This window comes from Mesoplodon mirus (genome assembly GCF_964341445.2).
Source record: "Mesoplodon mirus genome assembly, chromosome: 9".
Lineage (NCBI taxonomy): Eukaryota > Metazoa > Chordata > Mammalia > Artiodactyla > Ziphiidae > Mesoplodon > Mesoplodon mirus.
Window position 1 is genome coordinate 49,836,580 of NC_138985.1, and position 13,650 is coordinate 49,850,229.

A 13,650-nucleotide genomic window follows, 5' to 3' on the forward strand; every position below is an offset into this window, starting at 1 on the left:
TGCCTCACGGTTATGAAATCCAAACCCACGGACAACCAATCTGAGTCAACTAGGCTTCAAGCTGTAGCCAATCAGTAGTAATTGCCTTGCTCTGTTTCCACGTTTTCTCCATTATAATCTCCCTGGAGTGCTCGGTTTGGCGCTGCCCAATCCAAATCGATTTTTGCTCAAAAAAACTCTTAAAACTGTTAATACACTTCTGTGTATTTTTTAACAGGACCCAGCTTTCATTTGCACTATGGTATTTAAAGTTGAAAATTATATAACCATGGAAAAGTTTAATTTTGACTATGTAATGAGAATGAATTTTTTTTTTTTTTTTTTTTTTTTTTTTTTTTTTTTTTTTTGCGGTATGCGGGCCTCTCACTGCTGTGGCCTCTCCCGTTGTGGAGCACAGGCTCCGGACACGCAGGCTCAGCGGCCATGGCTCACGGGCCCAGCCGCTCCGCGGCATGTGGGATCTTCCCGGACCGGGGCACGAATCCGTGTCCCCTGCATCGGCAGGCGGACTCTCAACCAGTGCGCCACCAGGGAAGCCCATGAGAATGAATTTTTAAAAATTAAATTCCTATTTATTTATGCATACAAGTATTTGTAACCTTAAGGTTAACTGTGTAATTAACTGGCACATCACACTTGAATAAAATGTCACAACAACCTTTTTAACAAGATGTATTTTAATGAGGAAAGACAGGATTAGTGAAACCTTTTTGTACATATCTTTTGAGATATTAAACATGTACTGTCAAATATATAGATATATATATAAAAGTGGATACGAATACAAATTATTTTGTCATGAAAGAGCTGTGCTTTCAAAGGCTTTTTTTTTTTTTTTTTTGCTGTACGCGGGCCTCTCCCTGTTGTGGCCTCTCCCGTTGCGGAGCACAGGCTCCAGACGTGCAGGCTCAGTGGCTATGGCTCACGGGCCCAGCCGCTCCACGGCATGTGGGATCTTCCCGGACCGGGGCATGAACCCGTGTCCCCTGCATTGGCAGGCGGACTCTCAACCACTGCACCACCAGGGAAGCCCCTCAAAGGCTTTTTAAAAGGCCAAAAAGGTAAAGTTTCTCCTAGAAAATGACACTTGGGACTTCCATGGAGGTCCAGTGGTTAAGACTCTGCCTTCCAATGCAGGAGGCATGGGTTCAATCCCTGGTTGGGGAACTAAGATCCCACATGCCATGGGGTGTGGCCAAAAACTTTTTTAAAAAAAGAAAATGACACTTAAGAGTTAATGGTATCAAAGTCACATTGGCTAAAGAAGGAAAACAACAAACTTTTAAACCTATCTTAACGGTAACCTTACTGCAAGTATGCGATTTTTTTGAACATAACACACAGAAAGGAGAATAACCTCAAAGGCATTTATAACTTTCTTGTCTGATATATTAAAGTACAAGTTTGGCTAATCACTCCTGAATTGTAAAATTTCCTGACAAACTCCCCTAGACTGAGCATAGCTTTTCTCCTTTAAAAGGTCATATAAAAGATATAAGCCAGCATCCAGCAGAGCTAATACTGGTCCATAACAAAAGTTTACTTTAAGTTATTTAAAAATACTAACATAAGAAAATTCCAGTTTAAAAGAAATTTCAAACCAGTACTAAGCATTAAAAAACAGCCACATGGCTGAGGTTAATTTTCTAAAGTCAAACAAACAAACAAGCTCCCCCTTTCTCCCCACCAAACAGCAATGGGACAGCTGCCCCATAATGTTTATTTGTTTGTTTGCTTTTTCCTACAAAACTCAGTTTACCACCTGCTGGAATCCCAGCCCAGGAACCAGCCTGTGAATGTAGATGGCTCATGGCCCTGTTTTATGATGACAATTGGCAACCCCTTGTCTCTTCCAGAAGGGTCTGTCTCAAGGTATATCTTGGCTAAAAAGAGTTTAAAAGACAAATAAAGTGAGTTAGTTTCAATTAAAGTAAAATAACTATAGAATGAAAAGCCTGCCAATAAAAGTAATAAGTCAAATTTTCATCACCCTAAAGTAGCCAATGCTACTCCATATGAACAATTCCTTATTGTCTTCTCTCGTCTGCCATGGAATGTGCATGAGAGTCTCATTATTGCCAGAAAAAAATCCAAATTTTATGGAATTATACTTACAGCATAATTATACTTTACTTGTCAATAATACAAAACAAACAAAACAAACAAACAAAAACTGTGCCAGAAAGAACAGCATTCCTCAAAAGGAATTTATAAAAATCTAAGTTGTCGGAGCTTCAAGATGGTGGAAGAGTAAGACGCGGAGATCAACTTCCTCTCCACAAATACATGAGAAATACATCTACATGTGGAACAGCTCCTTCAGAACACCTACTGAACACTGATAGAAGACCTCAGACCTCCTCCCAAAAGGCAAGAAACTCCCCACGTACCTGGGTAGGGCAAAAGAAAAAACAGAAGCAAAAGAATAGGGATGGGACCCGCACCAGTGGGAGGGAGCCATTAAGGAGGAAAGGTGTCCACACACTAGGAAGCCCCTTTGCGGGCGGAGACTGCGAGTAGCGGAGGGGGGAAGCTTCGGAGCCACGGAGGAGAGCGCAGTAACAGGGGTGTGGAGGGCAAAGCGGAGAGATTCCCGCACAGAGGATTGGTGCCGACCAGCACTCACCAGCCCGAGAGGCTTGTCTGCTCACCCGCCGGGGTGGGCGGGGACTGGGAGCTGAGGCTCGGGCTTTGGAGGTCGGATCCCAGGGAGAGGACTGGGGTTGGCTGCGTGAACACAGACTGAAGGGGGCTAGTGCGCCACAGCTAGCCGGGAGGGAGTCCGGGAAAAGGTCTGGAGCTGCCGAAGAGGCAAGAGACTTTTCCTTCCCTCTTTGTTTCCTTGTGCGCGAGGAGAGGGGATTAAGAGCACTGCTTAAAGGAGCTCTAGAGACAGGCGCGAGCCGTGGCTATCAGCGCGGACCCCAGAGACGGGCATGGGTTGCTAAGGCTGCTGCTGCCCCCACCAAGAAGCCTGTGTGCAAGCACAGGTCACCGTCACACCTCCCCTCCCGGGAGCCTGTGCAGCCCGCCACTGCCAGGGTCGCGTGATCCAGGGACGGCTTCCCCGGGAGAACACACGGCACGCTGCAGGCTGCTGCAATGTCGTGCTGGCCTCTGCCGCCGCAGACTCGCCCCACATTCCGCACCCCTACCGGCCGCCACCACCCCCCACCCCGCCCGCCCCGAGTGAGCAGAGCCCACGAAGCAGCTGCTCCTTTAACCCTGTCCTGTCTGAGCGAAGAACAGATGCCCTCAGGCAACCTACACGCAGAGGGCGGGTCCAAATCCAAAGCTGAACCCCGGGAGCTGTGCGAACAAAGAAGAGAAAGGGAAATCTCTCCCAGCAGCCTCAGGAGCAGCGGATTAAAGCTCCACAATGAACTTGATGTACCCTGCATCTGTGGAATACATGCATAGACAACGAATCATCCCAAATTGAGGAGGTGGACTTTGGGAGCAAAGTTATATATATATTTTCCCTTTTTCTCTTTTTGTGAGTGTGTATGTGTATTCTTCTGTGTGTGATTTTGTCTGTATAGCTTTGCTTTTACCATTTGTCCTCGGGTTCTATCCGTCCGTTTTTTTTGTTTGTTTTTTTTTTACTTAAAAAAAATTTTTTTTTAATAATTATATTTTATTTTTTATTTTAATACCTATTTTATTTTATTTTATCTTCCTTCTTTCTTTCTTTCCTCCTTCCTTCCATCCATCCTTTCTTTCTTTCTTTGTATTTATCTATCTATCTATTTTTTCTCCCTTTTATTCTGAGCCATGTGGATGAAAGGCTCTTGGTGCTCCAGCCAGGCGTCAGGGCTGTGCCTCTGAGGTGGGAGAGCAAAGTGCAGGACACTGGTCCACAAGGGACCTCCCAGCTCCACGTAATATCAAACCACAAAAATCTCCGAGAGACCTCTATCTCAATGCCAAGACCCAGCTTCACTCAACGACCAGCAAGCTACACTGCTGGGCACCCTATGCCAAACAACTCGCAAGACAGGAACACAGCCCCATCCATTAGCAGAGAGGCTGCCTAAAATCATAAGGACACAGACACCCCAAAACACACCACCAGATGTGGACCTGCCCACCAGAAAGACAAGATCCAGCCTCACCCACCAGAACACAGGCACTAGTCCCCTCCACCAGGAAGACTACACAACCCACTGAACCAACCTTAGCCGCTGGGGACAGACACCAAAAACAACGGGAACTACAAACATACAGCCTGCGAAAAGCAGACCCCAAACACAGTAAGTTAAATGAGAAGACAGAAAGACACACAGCAGATGAACCAGCAAGGTAAAAACCCACCAGACCTAACAAATGAAGAGGAAATAGGCAGGCTACCTGGAAAAGAATTCAGAATAATGATAGTAAAGATGATCCAAAATCTTGCAAGAAGAAGAGAGAAAATACAAGCAAAGTTTAACAAGGACCTAGAAGAACTGAAGAGCAAACAAACAATGATGAACAACACAATAAATGAAATTAAAAATACTCTAGAAGGGATCAATAGCAGAATAACTGAGGCAGAAGGACGGATAAGTGACCTGGAAGATAAAATAGTGGAAATAACTACTGCAGAGCAGAATAAAGAAAAAAGAATGAAAAGACCTGAGGACAGTCTCAGAGACCTCTAGGACAACATTAAATGCACCAACATTCGAATTATAGGGGTCCCAGAAGAAGAAGAGAAAAAGAAAGGGACTGAGAAAATATTTGAAGAGATTATAGTTGAAAACTTCCCTAATATGGGAAAAGAAACAGTTAATCAAGTCCAGGAAGCACAGAGAGTCACAAACAGGATAAATCCAAGGAGAAACATGCCAAGACACATACTAATCAAAGTATCAAAAATTAAATACAAAGAAAAAATATTAAAAGCATCAAGGGAAAAACAACAAACAACACACAAGGGAATCCCCATAAGGTTAACAGCTGAACTGTCAGCAGAAACTCTGCAAGCCAGAAGGGAGTGGCAGGACATATTTAAAGTGATGAAGGAGAAAAACCTACAACCAAGATTACTCTACCCAGCAAGGATCTCATTCAGATTTGATGGAGAAATTAAAACCTTTACAAACAAGCAAAAGCTAAGAGAATTCAGCACCACCAAAACAGCTTTACAACAAATGCTAAAGGAACTTCTCTAGGCAGGAAACACAAGAGAAGGAAAAGACCTACAATAACATCCCTAAACAATTAAGAAAATGGTAATAAGACCCGTATATATGCTGTCTACAGAGACCCACTTAAGACCTAGGGACACATACAGATTGAAACTGAGGGGATGGAAAAAGATATTCTATGCAAATGGAAATCAAAAGAAAGCTGGAGTAGCAATTCTCATATCAGACAAAATAGACTTTAAACTAAAAACTATTACATGAGACAAAGAAGGACACTACATAATGATCAAGGGATCGATCCAAGAAGAAGATATAACAATTGTACATATTTATGCACCCAACATAAGAGCACCTCAATACATAAGGCAAATAGTAACAGCCATAAAAGGGAAAATCGACAGTAACACAATCATAGTAGGGGACTTTAACATCCCACTTTCACCAATGGACAGATCATCCAAAGTGAAAATAAATAAGGAAATACAAGCTTTAAATGATACATTAAACAAGATGGACATAATTGATATTTATAGGACATTCCATCCAAAAACAACAGAATACACATTCTTCTCAAGTGCTCATGCAACATTCTCCAGGATAGGTCATATCCTGGGTCACAAATCAAGTCTTGGTAAATTTAAGAAAATTGAAATTGTATCAAGTATCATTTCCGACCACAATGCTATGAGACTAGATATCAATTACAGGAAAAAATCTGTAAAAAATACAAGCACATGGAGGCTAAACAATACACTACTCAATAACCAAGAGAACACTGAAGAAATCCAAGAGGAAATCAAAAAATACCTAGAAACAAATGACAATGAAAACATGACGACCCAAAACCTATGGGATGCAGCAGAAGCAGTTCTAAGAGGGAAGTTTACAGCAATACAATCCTACCTTAAGAAACAAGAAACATCTCAAATAAACAACCTAACCTTACACCTAAAGCAATTAGAGAAAGAAGAACAAAATAACCCCAAAGTTAGCAGAAGGAAAGAAATCATAAAGATCAGATCAGAAATAAATAAAAAAGAAATGAAGGAAATGATAATTAATTTAATTGTGATTGAAAAGATCAATAGGGCTTCCCTGGTGGTGCAGTGGCTGAGAGTCCACCTGCCGATGCAGGGGACACGGGCTCATGCCCCGGTCCGGGAAGATCCCACATGCCGCAGAGCGGCTAGGCCTGTGGGCCATGGCCTCTGAGCCTGAGCATCTGAAGCCTGTGCTCCACAACGGGAGAGGCCACAACTGTGAGAGGCCTGCGTACCGCAGAAAAAAAAAAAAGATCAATAAAACTAAAAGCTGGTTCTTTGAGAAGATAAACAAAATTGATAAACCATTAGCCAGACTCATCAAGAAAAAAAGGGAGAAGACTTAAATCAATAGAATTAGAAATGAAAAAGGAGAAGTAACAACTGACACTGCAGAAATTCAAAGGATCATGAGAGATTACTAAATCAACTCTATGCCAATAAAATGGACAACCTGGAACAGATGGACAAATCCTTAGAAATGCACAACCTTCCAAGACTGAACCAGGAAGAAATAGAAAATATGAACTGACCAATCACAAGCACTGCAATTGAAACTGTGATTAAAAATCTTCCAACAAACAAAAGCCCAGGACCAGATGGCTTCACAGGCGAATTCTATCAAACATTTAGAGAAGAGCTAACACCCATCCTTCTCAAACTCTTCCAAAATATAGCAGAGGGAGGAACACTCCCAAACTCATTCTATGAGGCTATCATCACCCTGATACCAAAACCAGACAAAGATGTCACAAAGAAAGAAAACTACAGGCCAATATCACTGATGAACATAGATGCAAAAATCCTCAACAAAATACTAGCAAATAGAATCCAACAGCACATTAAAAGGATCATACCCCATGATCAACTGTGGTTTATCCCAGGAATGCAAGGATTCTTCAATATACCCAAATCAATCAATGTGATACACCATAATAACAAAGTGAAGAAGAACCATATGATCATCTCAATAGATGCAGAGAAAGCTTTTGACAAAATTCAACACCCATTTGTGATAACAACCCTGCAGAAAGTAGGCATAGAGGGAACTTTCCTCAACATAATAAAGCCATATATTACAAACCTACAGCCAACATCGTCCTCAATGATGAAAAACTGAAACCATTTCCACTAAGATCAGGAACAAGACAAGGTTGCCCACTCTCCCCACTCTCAACATAGTTTTGGAAGTTTTAGCCACAGCAACCAGAAAAAAAAGGAAATAAAAGGAATCCAAATTGGAAAAGAAGAAATAAAGCTGTCACTGTTTGCAGATGACATGATACTATACATAGAGAATCCTAAAGATGCTACCATAAAACTACTAGAGCTAATCAATGAATTTGGTAAAGTAGCAGGATACAAAATTAATGCACAGAAATCTCTTGCATTCCTGTACACTAATGATGAAAAATCTGAAAGTGAAATTAAGAAAACACTCCCATTTACCTTTGCAACAAAAAGGATAAAATATCTAGGAATAAACCTACCTAAGGAGACAAAAGACCTGTATGCAGAAAATTGTAAGACACTGATGAAAGAAATTAAAGATGATACAAATAGATGGAGAGATGTACCATGTTCTTGGATTGGAAGAATCAACATTGTGAAAATGACTCTACTACCCAAAGCAATCTACAGATTGAATGCAATCCCTATCAAACTACCACTGGCATTTTTCACAGAACTAGAACAAAAAGTTTCACAATTTGTATGGAAACAAAAAAGACCCCGAATAGCCAAAGCAATCTTGAGAAAGAAAAACGGAGCTGGAGGAATCAGGCTCCCTGACTTCAGACTATACTACAAAGCTACAGTAATCAAGACAGTATGGTACTGGCACAAAAAGAGAAATATAGATCAATGGAACAGGATAGAAAGCCCAGAGATAAAACCAGGCACATATGGTCACCTTATCTTTGATAAAGGGGGCAAGAATATATAGTGGAAAAAAGACAGCCTCTTCAATAAGTGGTGCTGGGAAAACTGGACATCTACATGTAAAAGAATGAAATTAGAACACTGTCTAACACCATACACAAAAATAAACACAAAATGGATTAAAGATCTAAATGTAAGGACAGACACTATAAAACTCTTAGAGGAAAACATAGGCAGAACACTCTCTGACATAAATCACAGCAAAATCCTTTTTGACCCACCTCCTAGAGAAATGGCCATAAAAACGAAAATAAACAAATGGGACCTAATGAAACTTAAAAGCTTTTGCACAGCAAAGGAAACCATAAACAAGACCAAAAGACAGCTCTCAGAATGGGAGAAAATATTTGCAAATGAAGCAACTGACAAAGGATTAAACTCCAAAATTTACAAGCATCTCATGCAGCTCAATATCAAAAAAACAACCCAATCCAAAAATGGGCAGAAGACCTAAATAGACATTTCTCCAAAAAGATATACAGATTGCGAACAAACACATGAAAGAATGCTCAACATCATTAATCATTACAGAAATGCAAATCAAATCTACAATGGGATATCATCTCACACCAGTCAGAATGGCCATCATTAAAAAATCTACAAACAATAGATGCTGGAGAGGGTGTGGAGAAAAGGGAACCCTCTTGCACTGTTGGTGGGAATGTAAATTGATACAGCCACTATGGAGAACAGTATGGAGGCTCCTTAAAAAACGAAAAATAGAACTACCATATGACCCAGCAATCCCACTACTGGGCATATACCCTGAGAAAACCATAATTCAAAAAGAGTCATGTACCACAATGTTCATTGCAGCTCTATTTATAATAGCCAGGACATGGAAGCAACCTAAGTGTCCGTCAACAGATGAATGGATAAAGAAGATGTGGCACATATATACAATGGAACATTACTCAGCCATTACAAGAAATTAAATTGAGTTATTTGTAGTGAGGTGGATGGACCTAGAGTCTGTCATACGGAGTGAAGTAAGTCAGAAAGAGAAAAACAAATACCGTATGCTAACACATATATATGGAATCTAAGAAAGAAAAAGGTCATGAAGAACCTAGGGGCAAGACGGGAAGAAAGACACAGACCTACTAGAGAATGGACTTGAGGATATGGGGAGGGGGAATGGTAAGCTTTGACAAAGTGAGAGAGTGGCATGGACATATATACACTACCAAACGTAAAATAGATAGCTAGTGGGAAGCAGCCGCATAGCACAGGGAGATCAGCTTGGTGCTCTGTGACCACCTAGAGGGGTGGGATAGGGACGGTGTGAGGGAGGGAGACGCAAGAGGGAAGAGATATGGGAACATATGTATATGTATTACTGATTCACTCTGTCATAAAGCAGAAACTAACACACCATTGTAAAGCAATTATACTCTAATAATGATGTCAAAAAAAATCTAAGTTATCACAGTTATGGAGGTTTTACCATTTCCATAATAAAAAAAGTGTTTAAGTGAATTAGAAATTTTCAGAATAAATTGATATAATTACATCCTAAATTAGATAACAAAATATGTTTTTGTTGTTCCTTTTCTGAAATTCTTCAGTTAAAAAAATTCCATTACTCTTTAGTTCTGAAGATGAAAGCTAAGATTCTTGGTTTTGATATGTGGTTTTGGAGGATGTGGTGAAAAGAGAAGTCAGGAACTTGGTTAACACCTGTTCAGAATTACTGTCATAATTGCCCACAGGATCTAGCTTACCTGACTTCAGAGATTCTGATCTCTCAACTTCATTGGCATCTTTTCCAATCCAAATAAAAATCTGAAAAATGAAGCAATAATAATACACATTGTTTTGGGAGTGTAGATGTGGTGCGAGCTTTATGCAAAGTGCTTCTCATAGAATCCCACTTAATCTTCACAACAACCCCAAAGTCCGGGGTGTGGAGATGGAGGTGCAGAGAGGTTCAATCACTTTCCTAATGTATACACTTACTAAAAGACCCTAAATTTATATCCAGCCAGTTTGACTCCAGATTTCACATTCTGGTATTTTATGTTTATACAGTATTTTCTAGTTATTAAGTGAGCTTTCCTTAAAACGACACATTGGCTGTTTTTTTGCACCCAACCCTAGGGTGTGTAAGGCAGTCAGTATCCCCATACTATTATCCTGGGGAAATCATATGTAGCTTGTTTGTGGGCACCCCAGACTCCCTTTAGGATCCCCTAACTTAGCCCTAGGGTTCTTGTCCTATGGTATTGTATCCTGTCACACTTTGGTAAAAGTGTTATAATGTTTAATATTTAAATACTGATTCTTAAAAACAGATATATGTTCTATATGTATCCTTCTTGTCAAATGTGTAGGTTTTTTGCTTCAATGATGAAAAATTCTCCTAAATTCCCTTATATTTAAATCACTTTAAAATCACTTGTTGGCAGAGAAATTTTGGTCAAATTAGTTTTGATTACATTCTAATGCATACTGAAAGTGCTAGAATATTTGCTTGCAGGCACAGAACAAACCATGACAGCATGGCCATGTAAATGAAAAGTATGACTGAAAAACAAATGAAATGTAGTACAGGAAATATTTTGAAGTATCCATGATTATGGAAGCAACAGAGCTGACTACAAATGGAAAAGATTAAATTCTTCTGAATAAGGAAACATTCTTATAATTCTTAAATACACAAAGGTATTTTATTGACATAAGGTTTTAAATTTCATATCTAGAAATAAGTGATCCATTCACTTAGGGAGAATCTGTGACTAGATCCCAAACTCAAATATGGTAATTCTAGACCAAGAAGCTAAGTTGTAATATAACTGAATGACTTAGCAAGTAAGAACAAACCTAAAGGTAACAAGTCTCTGTGGTTGACTCTAAGACTAGGCCTAATTCAGATAAGTGTTTTATAATTGTTCTATATGATTTAGCTCCTAACATATTTATTTTTCCCTTTCACAGGAGAAAACAACTAACAGATGTGACATATAAAATCGCCATTAATTTTCTATAAAATAAAGATATATACATAACAGTAATATATTTTACTGTGTAGATTCAGAACTATTCTGTGTCTATTACCTTCCCCAGGGAAGGGGTCTCCTAGGACTTTTTGTCAAATTTCAAGAGAAATTCTGAATATTTTGGTCTTCCTGAGGCATCGTACCCCCCATACACTGCAACCAACTAATGCATTTATTACTTAAATGAGTGGATGAATGAATGTATGAATAAATTAGGAAACAGTGAATTTTACAAATAAATGAAAAGTAGGGGTTTTTTTGGCCGAAACTATACAGCCAAAGATGGTAGCCGTGGAATTATTTCCATATTCAGAAACCAACTTGCCACACTGGTTTTATTTTTTGCCAAACTGTGAAGAGCTTCTTTTAAATACAGCCTAAATCCATGGGTCCGTTTATTATTAGACTTGCTATTTCTCAAAGCAGGTTGTGTCAGGTCCCAACTATAAGTATACTCTCTTGCTGTTCCACTCTCTTACCTGTTCCCAAGCATCTAGTAACATGACATCATCTTCTGCTAAATCATCCTGGGTGAACTCTCCTGGAACCTCTTCAACCTGAAATGTATAAAAAAGCTTTATGACCAAGCAGTCAAGCAGTGATTTTTCTAATATACGGGATACAAACGCCTTGTATTATTTGGAGCATAGCAAAAAAAAAGTTTGGTAGCCATTTTTTTCTTCCTTTTGGGCAGTTAAAGATTTAAATAATTGTTTATCTGTTTAATCCGGTATCACAAACTCAGGGTATCTTATTTGGGGAGGACAGTGCTTAACATAAACATTGCATATGGTCTTAGACAGACCATGTACAGTCAATCTGGCCACAGTTGTCTCTAATTCTACTTCCTTATGACAAGTTGTTTCACAGATTTCTGTTGCCTTCCTAGTTCCTAAAGACATTTAAGTTTATAATCTGGGTATTAAATCGTCTTTCATTTTGTAGGTCAAGATTATTTTAATAAAATCAGTAAGTCTGGTCATTTTTATGAATCAGTCATTTTCCATAAGATGATATTATAACAATATTCCATATGCAAAGCTTCATTATTTTTATTTTAAATGAGTTAAATTGTGTTCTCCGTAGTTAACATTAAAGGGTAATGGGGAGGGTTAGTTTAATGCACCCATTACCAGCAGGCATGTATTAATCTAAAGTTCAAATTTTTAAAAGAATTCTGGATGAAACCACCCCCGATCATTAGGAAAGTATGGTAGATTGGATTATGGTTCGCTCCTTCCCTCTACTGTGTGACTCTGCAGGTGAAGTTGACAGTGGCCTTGCCCTTGTCATACTAGCAAATGCGACTCAGGGGCCCTCCTGTGCTCCTGGGCTCTGTCCTGGGAAGAACAGGCATGACTCCAACCTGAAGCCCCCTGAACATGACAATACCTGTTTGTTGTAATCTGATGACATTTTGAGATTGTTACACAAAAAACAAATAAACACTAACCATTTACAGAGGGCAAATTTGTTTATATTTTCTTTCTACAGAATAATTACAAATTACATAATGCTTAAGAAAAGCGAAAACATTAAATATCACTTACTCCATGCCTGGCACTGTTGTATATATGCAACAACTAATTTAATATTCACAACAACCCTATGAAGTAGGTACTAGGATTATCCCCATTTTTCAGATGAGAAAATTATAGCACAGAGAGGGTAAGTAACCAGCCTAGGATCACACAGCCAGTAAATAATATCGCCAAGTAAGTGATATCAAACAGGCAGAATGGTTCTAAAAGCTGTGCTTCTAACCAATAGGCTCTGCTGTCTTGTATGAATCTACATGTCTAAAGCCTGCTTTCTGATGATGAGGTCAAACACTTGTTAGTAACACTCCTTTTCCTTAAAATGTGAAGGGATTAGCATTCCAAATATCAAACAAGAAAATGAGTAGGTGTAAAGGAAAAGTATATTTCTCTTAAATATGTGAATGACAAAAACCAAAAACTAATAGATTTTTTTAATCTAAGAACAAAGCCTAGGTGTTATCTTTTAACGTATATCTCCATTGGAAACAAACATGTTATTTACAGCATTATTAGTATATAATACTAATAAGAAATTATAGGAGCATATGCTGAAAAAGCCATTGTTTGGATGCAATATAAAATCAGCAGTCAAAAGAGTAAAACAGGACTTCCCTGGTGGCGCGGTTGTTGAGAGTCCGCCTGCCGATGCAGGGGACACGGGTTCGTGCCCCAGTCTGGGAAGATCCCACATGCCGCGGAGTGGCTGGGCCCGTGAGCCATGGCCACTGAGCCTGCGTGTCTGGGGCCTGTGCTCCACAACGGGAGAGGCCACAACAGTGAGAGGCCCGCGTACCGCAAAAAAAAAAAAAAAAGTAAAACAACAGATTTTTCTGACACCAAGTTTATAAAATATATGGATTTCCTGCAAAGTAGGTGAACAACTGTGGTGCCCAACCACCTAATATTTATCACAATCCACCATTTAAATCTTTCATTTTTAGGTCAAATCACATATAAGCTTCAAGTGTGGTTCACACATGAGCAGTTTCTTCTTCAA

The 13,650-nt window shown here is 39.5% G+C and overlaps 1 protein-coding gene across 1 annotated transcript in view; it reads right to left on the reverse strand.

Annotated features, from left to right (window-relative positions):
- Window positions 1-328: 328 nt before the first annotated feature.
- The window catches only part of SCIN (scinderin), a gene marked incomplete at its 5' end in the record, with an annotated part of 81,142 nt that continues 67,820 nt past the window's right edge, over window positions 329-13,650 (reverse strand). Inside the window, 3 exons of the mRNA XM_082632479.1 lie at window positions 329-1,883; window positions 9,838-9,898; window positions 11,592-11,669. Coding sequence (XP_082488605.1) covers window positions 1,756-1,883; window positions 9,838-9,898; window positions 11,592-11,669 — 267 coding nt within the window. The 3' untranslated portion in view covers window positions 329-1,755. The remainder of the gene's footprint in view (window positions 1,884-9,837; window positions 9,899-11,591; window positions 11,670-13,650) is intronic.